The sequence below is a fragment of the Mustela nigripes genome, chromosome 2 (assembly GCF_022355385.1).
Source record: "Mustela nigripes isolate SB6536 chromosome 2, MUSNIG.SB6536, whole genome shotgun sequence".
NCBI classification, from domain to species: Eukaryota; Metazoa; Chordata; class Mammalia; order Carnivora; family Mustelidae; genus Mustela; species Mustela nigripes.
Window position 1 is genome coordinate 111,714,565 of NC_081558.1, and position 18,066 is coordinate 111,732,630.

Here is an 18,066-nt window from a genome sequence, read left to right on the forward strand (position 1 = left end):
TCATACGTGTAATTTAAGAATAAAACAAGTGAACAAAGAAAAAAGAGACAAAGAGAAAAAAATAAACCCTTAATTATAGAGAACAAACAGAAGATTACCAGAGAGGAGGTGGGTGGGAAGATGGGGGAAATAGGTGAAGGGGATTAAGAGCACACTCACCATGCTGAGTAATGAGTAATCTACAGAATGGCTGAGTCGCTATATTGTACACCTGAAACCACTGTATATTAATTATACTTAATTTAAAAACCAAATTTTAAAAAGCAAGTAACCATAACCATATGATTAAAAGCTAATACAAATGATTTTTCTCTCTTGAAAAGGTATGTCCTTGATCTAGAAATTTCATATCTAGAAATCCCTCCTAGAGAAATAATGGAAAAGGTAGACAGAAGTCAAAGTGCAAAGATACCTGACATAGCATTATTTATAAACGCTAAATTTTTAGAAATAGTCTAAAATATCCAACATGGAAAATTGTTAAATAAGTATGGGATGCCCACATAAAGGAATATAATTGTTTAAAGTCATATTTTCAGATTAATGAAAATGCTTACAGTGGGATGTTAAGTGCAAAAGACACAAAACTCTACAGTATGATCCCAATTTGTTTCTTTAAATGTATATTTGTACATTTGTAAGTATAGAAGAAAAGATTAAACGTAAATGCTGAAAATAATTATTAGTGGTGAACTCTGGATATTGGACTTATAGGTGATTTTTGCGTCATCATTTCCTATTATTTTATATTTTCTAAATGAGCATGTATTATTTTATAATGAGAAAAAACTCATAAAACAAAAAAAAAATGGATAGCTAGAAGGGAACATAAAAGTAATGCGGGGGACAGAATAAAAAACCCATCCTCAATTGCTCTAAGTATGTATTTGACCATTGCTAGAGAAAGTTAAATAATCATGAATATGATTCTAGAAAAAGATAATCTTATTACAAAATGGTAGCTGTGTACAGCCCCATGGGAATGACGTGGTGTTTGGAAATGATCCAGATGAATTGGCATAAGTAGGGTCAGCCATATTGTACCATAAATGGTGGGTGTACAAATCCTTTCCCATGTGGTAAGCGTCACTACCTCTAAGGAGCCAAAGATAGTGTGCTTTGCTTATTAAGGACATTCTCTGTATTGTTATCAATGTCATTGTTTCTGCAAGTGGAAGTTCCAAAAACAGTAAGTCAATACTGACCTGTCAGATTTAGTCCAGTCCAGCTTGGCCCGATGCGAACCCACGCTTTTCTTCTCTTGCCCTGGTTTATTTCTGTCCTTCACTGATCTCCTCTGTGGGCATAAGTGGACTCTGGGGGAGGAGGAGACATGGGTCTGATTCAGCACTGAAAGCCTCTCCAAGCCACCTGCTCATCATCATAACTCCTCTTCTGGGGTTCACTGTTTCCTACTCAGACCCTCACCTCCATTGTTTGCCCATCTTTGGGGCCCTGTTCCCTTTCCTGAATGACTGACTTCATCATCAGACCCATAGACCCATCCACCTTCCAACAACCTTTCAGTGTTGTGTGCTACGGTGCTTTGTCATGTCCAGCTCTCCTGATGCCATCTCCACACCTTGCTGCCTTCCTCTCTCGTCACTGCACTAATGGCACCCACTAGGAACGAACTGGAGGCTTGCCTTACCTCTTCTTGCCCATTCATGGCTTCCAGTGCCACCCCTCATTGTTCAGTCCTCTTACTTCACCCTACACCCTGTAGCAAAAGTGGAACCCCTACCTCTGGGCTTCTCTCATGAATGCCCTGTGTACACCCACTAGAGACTCCTTTAGGTCTCTACCGTGTCAGCCCCCACTTTGGCGTGAGAACATTCTGGAGCTGCCATAGAGCCTTGTTCATTGAATACAAAGTCCAGGCAAACTTGCTAGCTTTTTCATGGCTCTCAAAAGTACTAGAGAATCCTTATGTTTATTTCTTGCCAACTCCTGTGATCACTCCTCATGCATCTATTCTAAGATCTCCCTGCCTATAAACCCTCACCTCTGAGAGGTGACCTCGATTAAGATCTCACCTGAGGGAGCCATTCTATCTCTCCTCATTTGAGTTTACAAGGTCACTCTTCACATTCCTGTTCTATTCTGCTCTCAGAGTGGAAGCATCCCCCATTCCTTTTCAAAGCCCTCTCCTCTGCTTGCCTTCCTTGGGAGGAATCCTCAGTGCCTTCTTTCTCTGTCTTTACTAGTTTAAATGTGTTTGCCTTCTGCTGAGCGTCTCTGGAGAAACTGTCATTGGATTTTTCTCTTCCTTTTCACAATGACAAAGGAAGGACATAGGTTGAAACTTAATTCTACCTCAAAATAGCTGCGTGACCTTGGTCAAGTCATTTAAGCTCTCTGAGTCTCAGTGTCCTGCTGGGTAAAATGGGGTTAATCATGCCTATCTTCTGTTATCCTGCCACGTGCCAGCAGGAATCCTGATCTATGGGTTTTTATAAGGATTCAATGGGATAAAATACACTGAAGTTTTTAGCACAGTGCCTGGCATCTAGGAGACGGGGTGAATCGTGCGTGTACCATGTGACGCACCATTGTTAAATGCTACACCTGCTCTACTCTTTCCTCGTTCCTTTTACGATCAAGGAGTGCAGTATTTTAAGTGTGACCACCAGAGGTCCGTGTACCTATACCTTTCTTCCCTGAGAGAGAACTGTTCCATCACCGCGTATCCCTGTGACTCCTATCGGGATTATAGGAACGGCAAGTGTGTCAACTGTGGCATAGCACAAAAGGAGTCCTGTCCCCTTTTGGGTAAGTCCAATAAGAGTTTTCCCCTCTGATTCACAAAGAGTTCATTTTTAGTAGGATCCCACACCATTTTACTATCTAAAAATGGACCTGAAAATGACGTGGTGTAAAAAAATTTTTACTTTGCTTTTTCCAGCCAATTTGTTCTGTGAAGTACTCTTGGACCTCCCACTCATGTGTTAGAAAATCCATTTGTATCCAATTTCATCCAGAGGGCAGTGCAACCTCCCTGGACACTCGAGCATAAAAAAGAAGTTTCCAGACTAGTTTCCAAGCCCACCTAGGGTAGAGTCACCTTACATAGCCTGCTCCCATGGGGACATGTCTCCTCTTTGTGCACACAACCTCTCTGCTGGGGGAGGGTCACAGTGGGCCCAGACTTTGCTGTCAAACGAGCCTTGCAGAAAGATCCTTTCCAACAAACTGTCTGAAATGCCCTTACATTGAACCCTGGTTCTTATGTGCATGTACAGTTTGGAATGGGGGGTCACAGATAGACTGCGGAGGCTGCTTGCATATTTGCCAAGGATTGGTAGAAATATTCCAGATTGTGAGGACTTTGAAACTGGATGATCAAGAGACTTGTCTAATTGTTAGAAGGAAAAACCCATGTTAACATCAGGTCGTGCTGCAGACAAGGGGTTCTCAACCTTGATTGTGCCTAAGTTAATTGGAAAGCTCTAGGAAACTCTTAAAAATTACTCATGTTCCCATTCTGGATTGGTCAAGGCAGCATGTGAAGGCCATTCTCTAAGGGTGCGGACAGAGTTGAGAGAGAGAGAGAGAGAGAGCGAGAAAGAGAGAGAGAGAGAGAGAGCTAGCTCAGCCTCATTCCTGCAGGCACAGACAGGAAGAAGAGTCCCCTACTTGTTCACATGGTCCTCGCCAGCTCAGGTTCTGTGCAATTTAGGGGCCTAATTGTAGTTCTTCAAGAAAGCACAATGCTTAGCAAGAGTGATGCTATTTGAGGTATAAACCTGAATCAGCTTTATCTATAAAATGAGTGTATTACTGAAAAATGTCAGCGCTATTCTTAGTCTACCCAGTGTGTGAGAGAACTAGCAGGCTACTGAGAACCAGTGTGATACAATGTCAGTAAAAATGGGGGAGAGCCACTGTGGGGTCATTTTGCAAGTCCCAGCTCTGAGGGAGAGGGTAGCAAGAAGGGGCGGTGGATGCGGGGTCGAGGGGGCAATGCCCTGGTGGCTGACTCTGGACATCCTCCTGTAGGGTGGGTGTAAGAGGGGGGTTGTCTTGGGGGTGTGGGCGGTCAACTCACTGCTCTCACTACCTCCCCAGCAGCTTTGACACTTCCATAATACATGTTAATGTTCCATTTTTCCAACTTGCTTTACAGGCTATTATGCTGATAATTGGAAAGAGTATTTAAAGCAGAAAGATCCTCCTATGACTAAAGCATTCTTTGACACAGCTGAGAAGGAGCCATACTGCAGTGAGTGCTGGATGTGGTGGTTTGCTTGTGCCCAGCCCCCTCCTTTTTTGTTAAATGGCAGAGTCTCAGCTTCCTGGCTGCCTCCTGGCAAATGGCTTCTGGGCTACCTCCTGGCAAATGAAGGTCATAGTTTGGAGCTAGAAGGAGTTGGGTGGAATCCTGACTCCACCACATAATAACTATGTGACCTTGGTCAAGACATTTAACCTCTCTGAGTCTCGGTGTCCTGCTAGGTAAAAATGGGGATAATAATGCCTATCTTCTGGGTTATAAGGATTAAATCTCAACAAACATGATTATTAGCTTTGCTGGATGGCTATTCTTTTTTTTTATTTAATTTAAAAAAAATTTAATAAAAAAATACATTTGTATCTTTAAGCAAACTCTACACCTCATGTGGGGCTTGAACTCATGACCCTGAGATCAACAGTTACATGCTCTACTGACTGAGCCAGTCAGGCGTCCCCTGGATAACCATTCTGATTGCTAAGATCTTCCAGAAAATTTGCTTAGCCCCCCCCCAAAACTTGACATTGTGCCCAGGTAAAACCAGGTGTCAGCCACATCTACAAAGCAACCATGATGACCTTCTAGTGACATTGAGAGTTTGAGTATTCCAGATGGGGGCTAAATGGGGCAGGAGATGATTAGATGCCCTGTGAATCAAGTAGGGATTTTCCTGGGCATATCTTACCGTCTTGTTTCCCCCTTTCATTTTTCTTAGGAGCACCCTAATGAAAGAGGTTGCAGATCAGTGGGTTTCCCTCCTCCTTTGGAGCCATTTGTGGCAGCCCAGGGTTTGCTGTCTGCCCAGTTCAAGTGAGACAAGTGCCCGAATAATAATGGGCCATGAAATGGCAACACTAGGGCTAACCTAATTCCTTTATGGGACCAACATATCCCTGAGCCTCCATTCCCTTCTTGGCAAGTCTGATCGAGAGATAGCAAGTGTGGCTGTCATGGTGGGTTCCCCATTTTCCCAAAGCATCTGTGACCTTGGGAAGCAAAGAGTGGGGAGGAAGACTAATTCTCTGAACACATCATACACTCTGACTTATTCAGTAGGAGTATACTGAGTGTCTAGAAGGCACTACTTCCAGGATTACAAAGAGGAATCCCTGCCCAGTTACTGCTGTCGTGTATTTTAGCTTTATTTTTTTTTTAACTCCATAAGACGTTACTCAGGCAATATTTGTATAGATGTACCCATATACTTACCAGGTTTTTTGATGATCATTTTTTTCTCTTGCATTTGTAAATTCAGATAAGTGTGCTGACTAATGGGAGAATACCAGAGCATGATAAGAGTTCTAAGAGGGAAACCTGGCTTAGTCTGAGGGTCAGTGAAGGCCTGACCTGGAGGAAGTGACATTGAGCTGAGACCTGAAGGATGAGCTGGCAAAGTCAGAGTGTCCAAGTGGGAGAAGGCCCAGTAGCAAAAGACAGCCTGGCAGTGCCGGTGATAGGGCATGACTGGGGACGACATGAGAGAGGCTGGTGGACGTGGCCCAGATTATGGAAGACCTTGTCTGCTCTGGAGTGTCTCTGCATGGCCACCTGGTTGGGTTATTCTACATGGGGAGAGAGTGCAGTGAACCAGTCTTATTCAGCAGTAGACCATGATATCTCAGTCCATAAGGTGGGAACACCAGTCCAACTGTGATGCCTACACCTGACAACGGGAGACCACTGAATGCCACCATCACCCAGCCCATCTTTACTGAAAAGAATGGAAAGGACTATTAGAAAATTCTGCCCTGGATCTTCGCAGAGACTCTAGGAGGGGAAATCACAAGACACTCAAGTTATGAGGGAGGTTGGGTTTTTTAGGAATTGACCTTTCAGGGGACCAGCTGAGAGTGCGCCTCTCTCATTGTGCTCTCTTCTTGTTTTGTAGTATATCATTACTTTGTGGACATTATAGCTTGGAACAAGAACATAAGAAGAGGGTCCATTACAATCAAACTGAAAGACAAAGCTGGAAACATCACAGAATCCAAAATCAATCAGTAAGTTGGGCTGGGATAGTTTGCAGTTTGGCATCTCCCTTTTTGTGCAGAGAAATCATATCCCAAACATACTCACTTTCTTATTTATAGGGTTGTACTTGTCCTTGTTCCACAAAAGATCTAAGAGAGCAGTTGCTTCTTGTGGCTCTTGACCCTCCAGGCTCTTTACAAATGAAAGCAGTGTAGAGATTTCTTTTCTTTTCTTCTTCCCACCCTCTTTCTCTCCCTTCTGCTCTCCCTTCCTTTCTTCCTCCCTCTCTCTCCCCTCCCTTCCTCCCTCTCCTGCTTCCTTCCTTTGTTTAAACATTTAATTGCCAAAGTCATCCTTGCTTGCTGTAAAGGATTTAAACAGTAAAGAAACATTGTAACATGAAAGTGCAAGTACTTGTCCCATCCCAACAATCCCACCCCTAAAGACACCTATCCCGCCACACATTTCAACCTTTTTTGAGTTCATAATATGCAAATATGTAAACATATATATGTATGTTTCTGAAACTCAGAAAATGTGATTTGCAAAAGAAAATTGGAAACATCCTAAAAATCCAATGATGGGGAAATGGTTAATTAAATATTATCATGTAATAAAATATTACTTATATATTAATTTATGAAACATTAAATGACATGCTTATAATATGCTATGTGAAAAATGAAGGGCATCAAATTATAGAAGGTATAAAATTAGTTCAACAGTGCCAAAAAAAAATATGCCTATTAGATTGTGGTAGGAATATGAGTGCTTTTTTCAGCTTCTCTTCACTTTTCTCTTTTCAGCTTCTTTTACTTTTATATGATGTTGCATATATAGAGTTTAAAAATGGTTAATTGTTTTCTTCCATTAATTTTATAATCAGGAGAAAGGGGGAATATAACTCAAAAACCTTTAAGCGAAGAAGTTTGAGGCTCATTTTATTCATTTACTCAGGAAACATTTTTGGGGGTCCTATTATCTAGTAGGCACTTGGGTTGTCTGTTAACTTCACTCATAGAGAACCAAATGGAATGTCATCTGAAACTGAATGTCACCTATGGGTTTACCATGTAGATGAATAGGAAAGCTGTGTGTTTTGATGGTATGGAGGTGGCTTTTTTTTTTTTTTAAGGCATCCTTGGATCATAATAATAACAGCCTTTGTTTATTGAATTAAGCACATTACACATGCTGGCTAATGCAGGTCCCACTAAAACCCCGTGAGATGGTATTATTATCTGTATTTTATATTTAAGGACTAGAGGGTCATTGGCTAATACCACACTCCCTCGAACGCCAATGGCCCCAAGCCCAGTGAGGCTGCATTTTCAGGGAGGGCACCGCTAGGGGACGCATCTTGAATAACCAGCGCCAGGCGGTTTACAGGCTGTGATCCTCAGTAAGGAAGCTGGGCAGAGACCTCATCTGGAGATTCTTAGAAACAGCAGGGGAAATTGCAGTTACAAATGAGACGTGGTCACTTAAAAAAATTGGTTATTCATGCTAATAACTGGTTACATATCGGCTTTACATTGTTTTAGGAATTTTAATCTTAGGTAGTAAATCTCTCCTGACTAGGACTTTCTAATGTGAAGGTTTTTCTCTTGATTAAGATCGTGACCTTAACATCTGTCCTTCATTCACATTTAGTCATTCTCAGTCACATTTGTGAAAAAGTCATCACCATATCAGAGAATATCCGGGGAAAAAAGGGAAATGGTTGTTCTATTACATGGTGAAATATGTCTACTTTTCTCTTTCTTTGCCAGGTAAACTTTTAGTTTTGAGTGTTTTTACAATAGTATCAGAGAATGTGCCCCGAGTTTATTCAGTCTTACCGGACTATGGGTACAAATGGAATCACACTCAAGGATATTATCTGCTTGGCGATTTTCCCTCTATCCATATCTTGGATGTATTTCTTTTTATTCTTAAACCTTTAAAAAATTAAGATATAATTCACCTACCATAAAATTCACCCTCTTAAAATGTACATTTCAGTGGTTTTTAGTATATTCACAAAATGTACAAACATTACTACCGTCTGATTCCAGAACATTTTTATAATCTCAGAAAGCAACCCCATACCTATTAGTAATTCCTCGTTCCTCCTTCCTCCCCAGCTCCTGTCAACCACTCATCTGCTTTCTATTTCTATAGATTTACATATTCTGGGCGTGTCACATAAATGAAATCATACAGTATGTGGCCTTTTGGTGTCTGGGTTTTTTGGTTTGTTTGTTCAGCATAATATTTTCAAGATTCTATAGCAGTACCACGACTTCATTATTTTTATGGCCACATAATATTCCGTGGTATGGATAGATCCCATTTTATTTCGATCCACTGACCTCTGGGTTATGGGCCCAGCTCACTTCTACCGTGCCACTCTTCACACATACAACATTTTATTTATCCTTGTATCAGTTGACGGGCATTTGGGTTGTTTCCACTTTTTTGGCCATTATGAATAATGCCACTATGGACATATGTGTACCAGTTTCCGTGTGTACCTACGTTTTCATTTCTCTTGGGTATATACCTATGAGTGGAGTTGCTGGGCCATACGATAACTGTGTATTCCACACATTTTCAGAAAATGCCAAACTTTTCCAAAGCGGCTGCACCATTTTACATTCCCACCAGCCATGTGTGAGAGTTCTAATTTCCCCCACATCCCTGCCAACACTGTTAATACCTATTTAAAATTTGTTTCTTTTGCATTGTGATAGAAAAACACAAAACATAAAATTTACCATCTCAATAATTTTTGAAAGTATGTTCACATTGTTGTGAAACAGACCTCCTAGAACTTTTTCATCTTGTAAAACTGAAATTCTATACCCATTAAATAACAACTCCCATTTCCCTCACCCTCTAGCCCTGAGCAAGCACTGTTATAGTGTTCCTATGATTTTGACTACTCCTATGAGTGGACTCACATAATATTCATCTTTTTGTGGTTGGCTTATCTCACCTAGCATAATAATCAAGTTTTATCCATGTTGCAGCATGAGACAGCAAGACTTTATCTTGTTTGATAAAGGCTGAATAATATTCCTTTGTGTGCATTCTCACATTTTGTGTAAATATCACAGGCAGGTCTGTTTTCTTTATTGTAGCCATTCTAGTGAGCATTATGTTATATCTTGTGGTTTTGATTTGCAGTTCCCTAAGGATTAATCGCTTTGAGTGTCTCTCATGCGCTCACTGGCCATTTCTATATATTTTTTTGAGAAATGTCTATTCAGGTCCTTTACTCATTTTTCCTTTTCCATAGATTTCATTTTTTAGAACAGTGTTAGAGGGGCATCTGGGTAGCTCAGTGGGTTGAAGCCTCTGCCTTCAGCTCAAGTCATGATCCCAGGGACCTGGGATCAAGCCCCAAGTCAGGCTCTCTGCTCAGCGGGGAGCCTGCTTCCCTTCCTCTTTCTCTGTCTGCCTCTCTGCTTGCTTGTGATCTCTGTCAAATAAATAAATAAATAAATAAATAAAATCTTTTAAAAAAATAGAACAGTGTTAGATTCCCGAAATCGAGCAGGAAGTGCAGAGATTTCCCATATGCGCGCTTGGCCCCATACACACAGCCTCCCCAACTATCAAAATCTGGGTAATGGAGTGGTACACCTATTGTCATGAGCCAAAGTCCATAGTTTACATTAGGGTTCACTGTTGGTGGCGTACATTCTATGGGTTGTGACAAACATAGAAGAACACTGTATCTACCATTATAGGATCATGGAGTAGATCCTATACTCCTAAAAATATTCAGTGCTCTGCCTATTATATCCATCTCTTCCCTCTAACCTTTGGCAACCACTGGTCTTTGTTCTGTCTCCATAGTTTTGCCTTTTCCAGAATGTCATGTGGTCGGAATTGTCTGGTATGTAAACTTTCCAGAGTAGCTTCTTTCACTTAGCAATAGGATTTAGGTTTCCTTCATGTATTTTCGTAGCTTACTAGCTGATCTCCTTTAAGCACTGAATAATATCCTCTTGTCTGGATGTACTACAGTTTACTTATCCATTCTTCTACTGGAGGACATCATGGCTACTTCCAAGTCTCCAAAATTCTGAATAAAGCCGCTATAAACATCTGGGTACAGGTTTTATGTGCCTTGTTTTAAAATTGGGTTATTTACCTTTTTACTGTTGAGTTGCAAGGGTTGTGAATATACTCTGGACACAAGTCCTTTATCGTTTTAGGTCTCACATCTAGGTCTTATCCATTTTGAGTTCATTTTTGCCCATAGAATGAGGTAGGGGGTCTGACTTCATTCCTTTGCCTGTGGATACCCAGTTGTCACAGTACCCTTTGTTGAAAAACCTATTCTTTCTCTGTGAATGTCTTGACACCTTTGCCTAAATCAATTGACAGTCAGTGAGAGAGTTTATTTCTGGACTCGGAATTTTCTTCCATTGATCTATGTATTTATCCTAATGCAAGTACCACAGTGTCATGTAGCCCACTATAGCATTACTGACGCTTTCCCACAAAGTTTATTTTATTTTATTTTTTTAAAAGATTTTATTTATTTATTTGACACAGAGAGATCACAGTAGGCAGAGAGGCAGGCAGAGAGAGAAGGAAGGGAAGCAGGGCCCCTGCTGAGCAGAGAGCCCGATGCGGGACTCGATCCCAGGACCCTGAGATCATGACCTGAGCCGAAGGCAGCAGCTTAACCCACTGAGCCACCCAGGCGCCCTCCCACAAAGTTTAAAATCAGGAAGTATGAATCTCCCAAATTTGGTCTTTTTCCTTTCTTTTTTATTTAGAGAGAGAGAGAGAGGAAGCGTATGCTGGGTAGTGGGGGTGGTCAGCAGAGGGAGAGAGAGAATCCTAAACAGGCTCTACTCCAGGCATGGAGCCCACCGCGGGGCTTGATCTCAGGACCCTGACATTGTGACCTGAGGTGAAATCAAGACTCAGAACTTAATTGACTGAGCCACCCAGGTGCTCCAAGTTTGGTCCTTTTCAAAGTTGTTTGACTGTTCTGGGTCTATTGAATTTCCCTATGGATTTTAAATCAGTTAGTCGGTTTCTGGGGGAGGGGAAGGAAGCTGAGATTTTGACAGAGATTGTTTCTGCCCACCCCCACCCTAGACAGTAGGAGAGTTGTTTACTTAGAATTCATTTTTAGTTCACCCCTCTGCGGACTCTTCCATTCAACTCCCCTCCTTGAGTGGCTCTGTTCCCTCTCCTATTGCACTGCAAAGCCATGAAAAAGAAAACCCATTACCAGCTTTCACAAAAGGCCACCAAAAGGTGATGTGATTTCAGTATTTCTACCTCCACCAATTTTTAAGGTTTCTCAATAATCTTCACTTTCCCCTTCGCTCAGTGCAATGTAAAAGGTTTTGAGTTTTGCTTTTAATTGTATCCATCACTAGGGCACATCCTACCAGAAGCAAACATCTGGCTCCTATTATGGGTCCTAACCCGTAGGTCACCAGCTCTCACTCCATTTATTCTGGTATGACCCCAGTCCCTTGGGTAGTGCCGCCCCAGGTATTTCCAGATTTCCCTCCAGGTGGAAGAGAGGGTTCCACCTGTACTCATAGACAGGCTTCTCAGCTACAGGAGGGTTTTCCCCTCTCCTGCCTTCCATCTGTCCCACTGGGTTTCACCATCTGCCGGTGGCCTCACCCTCTCCTGAGGCCCTACCTGCTTGTGGTTGCACAGCTGTTCTCGGAGGGGTATCCAATTCAGGGCGACTGGCTGCCGTTGGTCATCCTGTCACTTGTGTCCTCACTTGCAACCTTCCATCCTTCCTTGACCTTGACACGTACCGGTCAGTTATTTTTAGAATGCCTTCAGTCTGGGTTCTTGTCTGATGCTCCCTCGTGATTACATTCAGTTCGCGCATCTCCTGCAAAAGGGGTGTAGAAGTGATGCTCTGTTTGGCTCAGCGTGCCCTCTCAGGAGGCCCACAGCTTTGCTTTATTCCATGAACGTGGATCAGTTCATTAAGGGGGTTGCTGACAGGCTTCTTCACTATCAAGTTACTGTTTCTCCTTTGTATTAGTAAGTACATTGCAGGGAGGTACTGTGAGACCATGTAAATAAATGTTCCATTACTGGTCAAACTTTTACCCACTACTTTTGAGGTTTTGTGGTTGAATTGTTACGACTGGTTGTCAAATGACGGATTTTTCTAATTCGTCATTTAGGAAAAGCTTTCTCATTTCCTCCATTTGTTTGGTCATATCAATATGAACTCATGGATTTTTATTTTGTTAATGTTCATGTTAAATTACTACCATTTACTTATTTTGATATTTAAATTGTACTACCATCTACTTATTTTGATATTTAAATTGTCTCAGATCCAGCCAGTGAAATCTCTTCAAATTGGGCCTGTGCCCTTTTTTAAATGCATTTTTTTATCATTATGAAAACACATAAAGTTTATTTTCTTAATCATTTGTAAGTGTACAGCTCAGTAGTGTTAAGAATAGTCATGTTATTGTGAAATAAATCTCCAGAATCTTTTCAGTGTGCAAACTGAAATTCCATTCCCATTGATGAACATTCCCTTTTCCTTCTCCCTCCAGCCTCTCCTACCTACCATTCAACTTTCTATTTCTGTGAATTTGATTACTCTAGATACCTTATATAAATGGAGTCCAACAATATTTATCTTCTTGTGATTGGTTTATTGCGTCTAGTATAATGTCCTTGAGGTTCATCCATCTGGTAGCATGTGAATTTCCTTCCTTTTTACGGCTAATATTTCATTGTGTGTTGATATCACGTGGGGTTTATCCATTCAGCCACTGACGGACATTTGGGTTGCTTCCATCTCTTGTCTCTTGTGAATGTTGCTGCTGTGAACATGGGTGTGCAAATATCTTTTTGAGACCTTGCTTTCAATTCTTTGGAGTTTCTACCCAGAAGTAGAATTGCTGGATCATGAGGTAATTCTATTTTTAATTCTACAAAGAGACCCCAGATCCTTTGCCATTGTGGTCATACCACCTTAAATGCTAGCAACAGTGCACAAGGGTTCCAGCTTCTCCGTGAGCCTCACATCGGGCTCTCTGCTCAGCAGGGAGCCTGCCTCCTCCTCCTCTTTCTCTCTGCCTACTTGTGATCTGTCTGTCAAATTAAAAAAAAAAAAAATCTTTAAAAATCAAAATCTGGGTACCTTTCAGATTAGTTTTACATGTGGCATGTTTGCTCTCCACAGGGCTTACACATGATTCTAGTGGGGCTGGGGTGACACGTGCCTCCCCCACCCCCAATCCCACCTCCAAATTAAGGATTCACTTCTAGAGCAAGCCTCCCATTTCTGAGTGCAGGGCGGGAGGATCTCCAGGGTCTCCTGACCCAGCTGAACCTCCCCCGTGGGTTTACCCTAGGCTCAGTGTGAGATTCCAACTGTAGGAAACATCAAATACTTGGGAAATTATTTAGCTATCTTATTTGAGAGGCAGGACTGGAAGAACAGATGCTGAAGCACAGCTTCTCTATTAGCAGCTAGCTGGGCTAGAAATACACACACACATCTAGCAATGTGGATTCATGGAAAGACTCTAACCTTAAACTCAGAAGTGAGCTTGAATCCTCGCACAGGTGCATGTAAGCCGTGTGACCTGGGTGAATTTAAGCTGTACAGGCATCTGTTTCCTTGTCTGTAAAATGACTAATCCTTATCTCGAAGAAGCTTTCAGGGGAATGGAGACGTGTTGAGAGATGAGAATGCTATCTGGTGTACGGCACGTGGGTGCACTTGTCTGGTGCCCCAGTGTCTCATCATTCTTGGGGCCAGAAGCTGCATTGATGCTGTTCTCTGGAATCCAGCAGAACTTGGGGGTCAAGTGGCTACCTGCTTGTGTGTGATTTGTAGGCATCAAAACTGCTTCCTTTCATTAGCAATCTATATCCACTTAGAAATATTATCTCTTCCTTTCAGTGAACCTGCAGTATTTCAGAAATACCACCAAGTGAGTCTGCTTGCAAGATTCAGTCAAGACTTGGATAAAGTGGCGACCGTTTCCTTGGTGTTCTCTACAGGATCTATAATAGGCCCCAAGTACAAGCTCAGGATTCTCCGCATGAAGTTAAGGTCACTTGCCCATCCAGAGAGGTGAGCCATTGGCAGGGTGTGACAAGCCCTTGTTTTCCAAAGACCTTACCAGTTCCTGTCCAATCCTCTGGGTCTGAGGTTTTAATAGGTCTTCATAGATTACAATGAAGGAGGGGAGGGGTTTTCCAAAAATAGACATGATAAAAACCAGTAACCCCATAATTGAAGAAAATTTTACTAGTAGGCACTTAAAGATAAATGGCCCAATAATCCAAAGAAATCATGTTACATGCTTATGGTTACATAATTCTGCCCTAATCACTCCACCCACACTGCTTGCAAGTATTTTTGTTGTGGAAAAGAGCCTCATATAAAAAAAAAAGGTAGGGACGCCTGGGTGGCTCAGTTGGTTAAGCAGCTGCCTTCGGCTCAGGTCATGATCCCAGCATCCTGGGATCGAGTCCCACATCGGGCTCCTTGCTCCGCAGGGAGCCTGCTTCTCCCTCTGACTCTGCCTTCCACTCTGTCTGCCTGTGCTCGCTCTCACTCTCTCTCTCACAAATAAATAAATAAAATCTTTAAAAAAAAAAAAAAAAGGTAAAGAATAACCAGAATGTTTTATTCCATTGATGTAGTATGAAAGTACTATCTTGATGTTGAACTTGAGTGACCTTGTTCTTGGGAAATACACATTGATGTATTAAGGGAGAAGCAACCTATTCTCTCAATGGGTTCAGAAAAAATAAGCAACTGTGTGCACGTGTGTGTGCGCGTGCGTGCAGGGGGACAGAGTTGAATTGGGGGAGAAAGAGCAAAGCTGTGGCAGCATGGGCACTCTGTGACTGATGCCACTTCAACATACAGTCCGAGCACCCAGTCTATGGGCGGACAGTGCTGTGAGCAGTTAGTAGTTTATGCTATGAGTTCCTCTCTCCTAAAGGTTTAGGGTACCCTGAAATACTTAATAATACAACTTTCTTCTAAGAGGACAGTCATTACATCTTAAAACCATGGGATTCCTTAATACTTTTTTTTCCTGATCATCAAAAGAATACACACTGGGGGTGCCTGGGTGGCTCAGTGGTTTAAGCCGCTGCCTTCGGCTCAGGTCATGATCTCAGGGTCCTGGGATCGGGTCCCGCATCGGGCTCTCTGCTCGGCAGAGAGCCTGCTTCCCTCTCTCTCTCTTTCTGCCTGCCTCTCCATCTACTTGTGATTTCTCTCTGTCAAATAAATAAATAAAATCTTTAAGAAAAAAAAAAAAAAGAATACACACTGATTTTATAAAACCTGGAAAGTACGAAGGTGTTAAGAAACAGAATGATATCACCATCATGTCATTATTCAGAGGCAACAAATATGAATAGTTTGGGTTATTTTTCTTCTAATCTCCTATTATTGCTTTAAGCCTAAATAAAAATAAATCAATAAAATCTTTAAAAAAATCAAACCTGGATGAAGTTAGGTGGCAAATAACATCTTACATCCTGCTTTCTTATTGTCACTGATATTTACCATAAGCTTTCTCCTATCACATTAGGAATAATTGCTCCACGATGTTAGATCCTAAGGACAGAATGTGACTTCTTTTCCAAGAACGGGATGTGTTTACTACTTGACTGATGAGGATATTCTGTCTCACATCCTCAGGCCCGAGTTGTGTCGGTATGATCTTGTGCTGATGGAAAACATCGAGACGGTCTTCCAGCCTATCCTCTGCCCCGAGCTGCTGATGTAACCATTATTGGGACACAGGGGCACCAGTAACATCAAGCAAGCTACAACTGTAGTCTTTTTTAAAGCATCACCTCACCTCTTCCTCAAGGCACAAACCAGTATGAATAAGCAGGTGTTTTTCCAGCAACATCCCATGGATGTCACATTGCAAAATGTCAGGCGACCTTGGATTATGGAACGGTCCTGGGAATGGAGCCCCTAAGTAGGGCAAGTCAGAAATAGCCAGGCTCCCCACAGCCTAGCGCCTTGTCTGGCTGCGTCCTGGGACCTTGTTTGTCCTGGTCTGTCAGCTCTGCTGCCAGTCACTGGGGCAGCTCTGCTCAGCGCGGAGAGCATCCGAAAGGGAAGGACTGGCTGGAGACCTCGCTTTGGACTCGACCCCACACTCCCTGTGCCAAACTCCTCCAGGTCCTTATACGTAGGAAGGAATGGAGCCTGACCTACCTCACAGGGTTATTGTGTGGGTTTGGGGGACAAGTCTGTGAAGGGTTCTTTGAAATCCCATGGGGACCACATCCGTGAGTGGTTTGGTAAATGTGAATATGTTTTTATTTATTTTGATATGGCTGATCTAAGATGCAACAAGAGAGTTTCTCATCCTCAACAACAACCTGTCTCTTGAGCTGTTCGCTCTGGGAAGGCAGGAAAGCTACACCCCACCTGCTCTAAAGTGGGTTGGTGTGTGGAGGAAGGGGGGACAGAGGGACAGCACGGGGGATGGGGGGCAGCTGCTGGGACTAGACAGTAAGCGAAGGGGCAGGGGAAGGTAGCTGAAGTGGTAGGACAGGCTCGCTCACAGTGACCATGGAGGGAGCGAGAGGCAGGAGAAAAAAAGCTTGTTTTTCACTCGAGATGAAGAAGGGTCACTTTCCAGGCAACTCTCATTTTGAGCAGTCCTTCGGAAATGTTTGTCCTTGTTACTGACACAATTCATGGTTATTTGAAGGAAATTAAGAGAATATGGAAATGGGAAATGAACACATGCTATCTGCCATCCACCTGTAGGAGGTCATGAATGTTCACCTTTTGGAATGATGCTGAGTAACCTGTGTCACTAACGTGAATCAGATCCTACACCAGTGTGCTCCAGTTGGAAAAATTCTTGGGCTGCCCCAGGAGTAGGTATGCTCAGTGAGTCTGGAGTGACGGCAGCAGCTAAGTCAAGAGGCCCTGGAGGGCCAAGGCCAGAGAGGCCAGAACCAAGGGTGGACCATCCCCGGGGCTGGATGCAGCGCAGGCACAGAGCCAAAGGAGTGGCACCACCCATCCCATAGCTGTGGCCACTACTATAAGATTCCCCAGATTCTGGAGTGTCACAGGCCCATAACCTCCTCCTCATCCAAGTGACTGTTTTCCTGCTGCTTTCCCTGAGAAGAGCCCTTTTAAAAGAAATGGGAGTCTTTATGTGATAAACTGGAGAACTCTATGCCTTCCTGTGTGGCACATCTTGTACGTATGTCTCTGTGTATCACATGGAGAATGAGCTTGAGAAGGATTGAGACTCAGAGATGCTCCTGCCTGTCCCTCTTCCCACATTTCTCCAGCCATTGTGCATAGAGAGATCAGTGTGCCGGTAGGCCCTTATTTCTTTTTAGAGTTTTACTGCTCCTGTATTTTTTTTTTTTAAGATTGTATTTCTTTATTTGGGGAGAGAGACCGAGAGAGAGAGCACGAGCTGGGGGAAGGAGCAGAAGCAGAGGCGGAAGCAGACTCCCTGCTGAGCAGAGAGCCCCATGCAGGACTCAGTCCCAGGACCCTGGGATCATGACCCAAATCAAAGGCAGACCTTTGACTGAGCCACCCAAGCACCCCTCGTCCCGTGTTTTGACTAGCGCGCCACTTCTTTGTCCTCTTCCCCTCACCTGGTAGGCGGGGGCCAAACCTACAGCAAGAAAATGTTGGAGTAGCATAGCTATCATTTATGAACTCCTTTGGCCAGGGAGGTCTCTCGGCTTCTTCCTTAGTGTCTCCTAGCATGGTACCCGGCTCACTGGGGAATGGGCGGATGGCTGGACAAACGGATGAACGAATGAATGAGTAAAGGAAGGCATGAAATTTGCTCACTGGGTGGAGATGAATTTCAATGAGTCTCACC

The 18,066-nt window shown here is 42.9% G+C and overlaps 1 protein-coding gene across 1 annotated transcript in view; it reads left to right on the top strand.

Moving 5' to 3' along the window:
- LIPH (lipase H) overlaps positions 1-16,581 on the top strand; it is a 46,889-nt gene extending 30,308 nt beyond the window's left edge. Inside the window, exons 6-10 of the mRNA XM_059391352.1 lie at positions 2,605-2,772; positions 4,127-4,222; positions 6,120-6,231; positions 14,121-14,294; positions 15,885-16,581. Of these exons, the coding sequence (XP_059247335.1) occupies positions 2,605-2,772; positions 4,127-4,222; positions 6,120-6,231; positions 14,121-14,294; positions 15,885-15,972 (638 nt within the window). The 3' untranslated portion in view covers positions 15,973-16,581. The remainder of the gene's footprint in view (positions 1-2,604; positions 2,773-4,126; positions 4,223-6,119; positions 6,232-14,120; positions 14,295-15,884) is intronic.
- Positions 16,582-18,066: the final 1,485 nt, after the last annotated feature.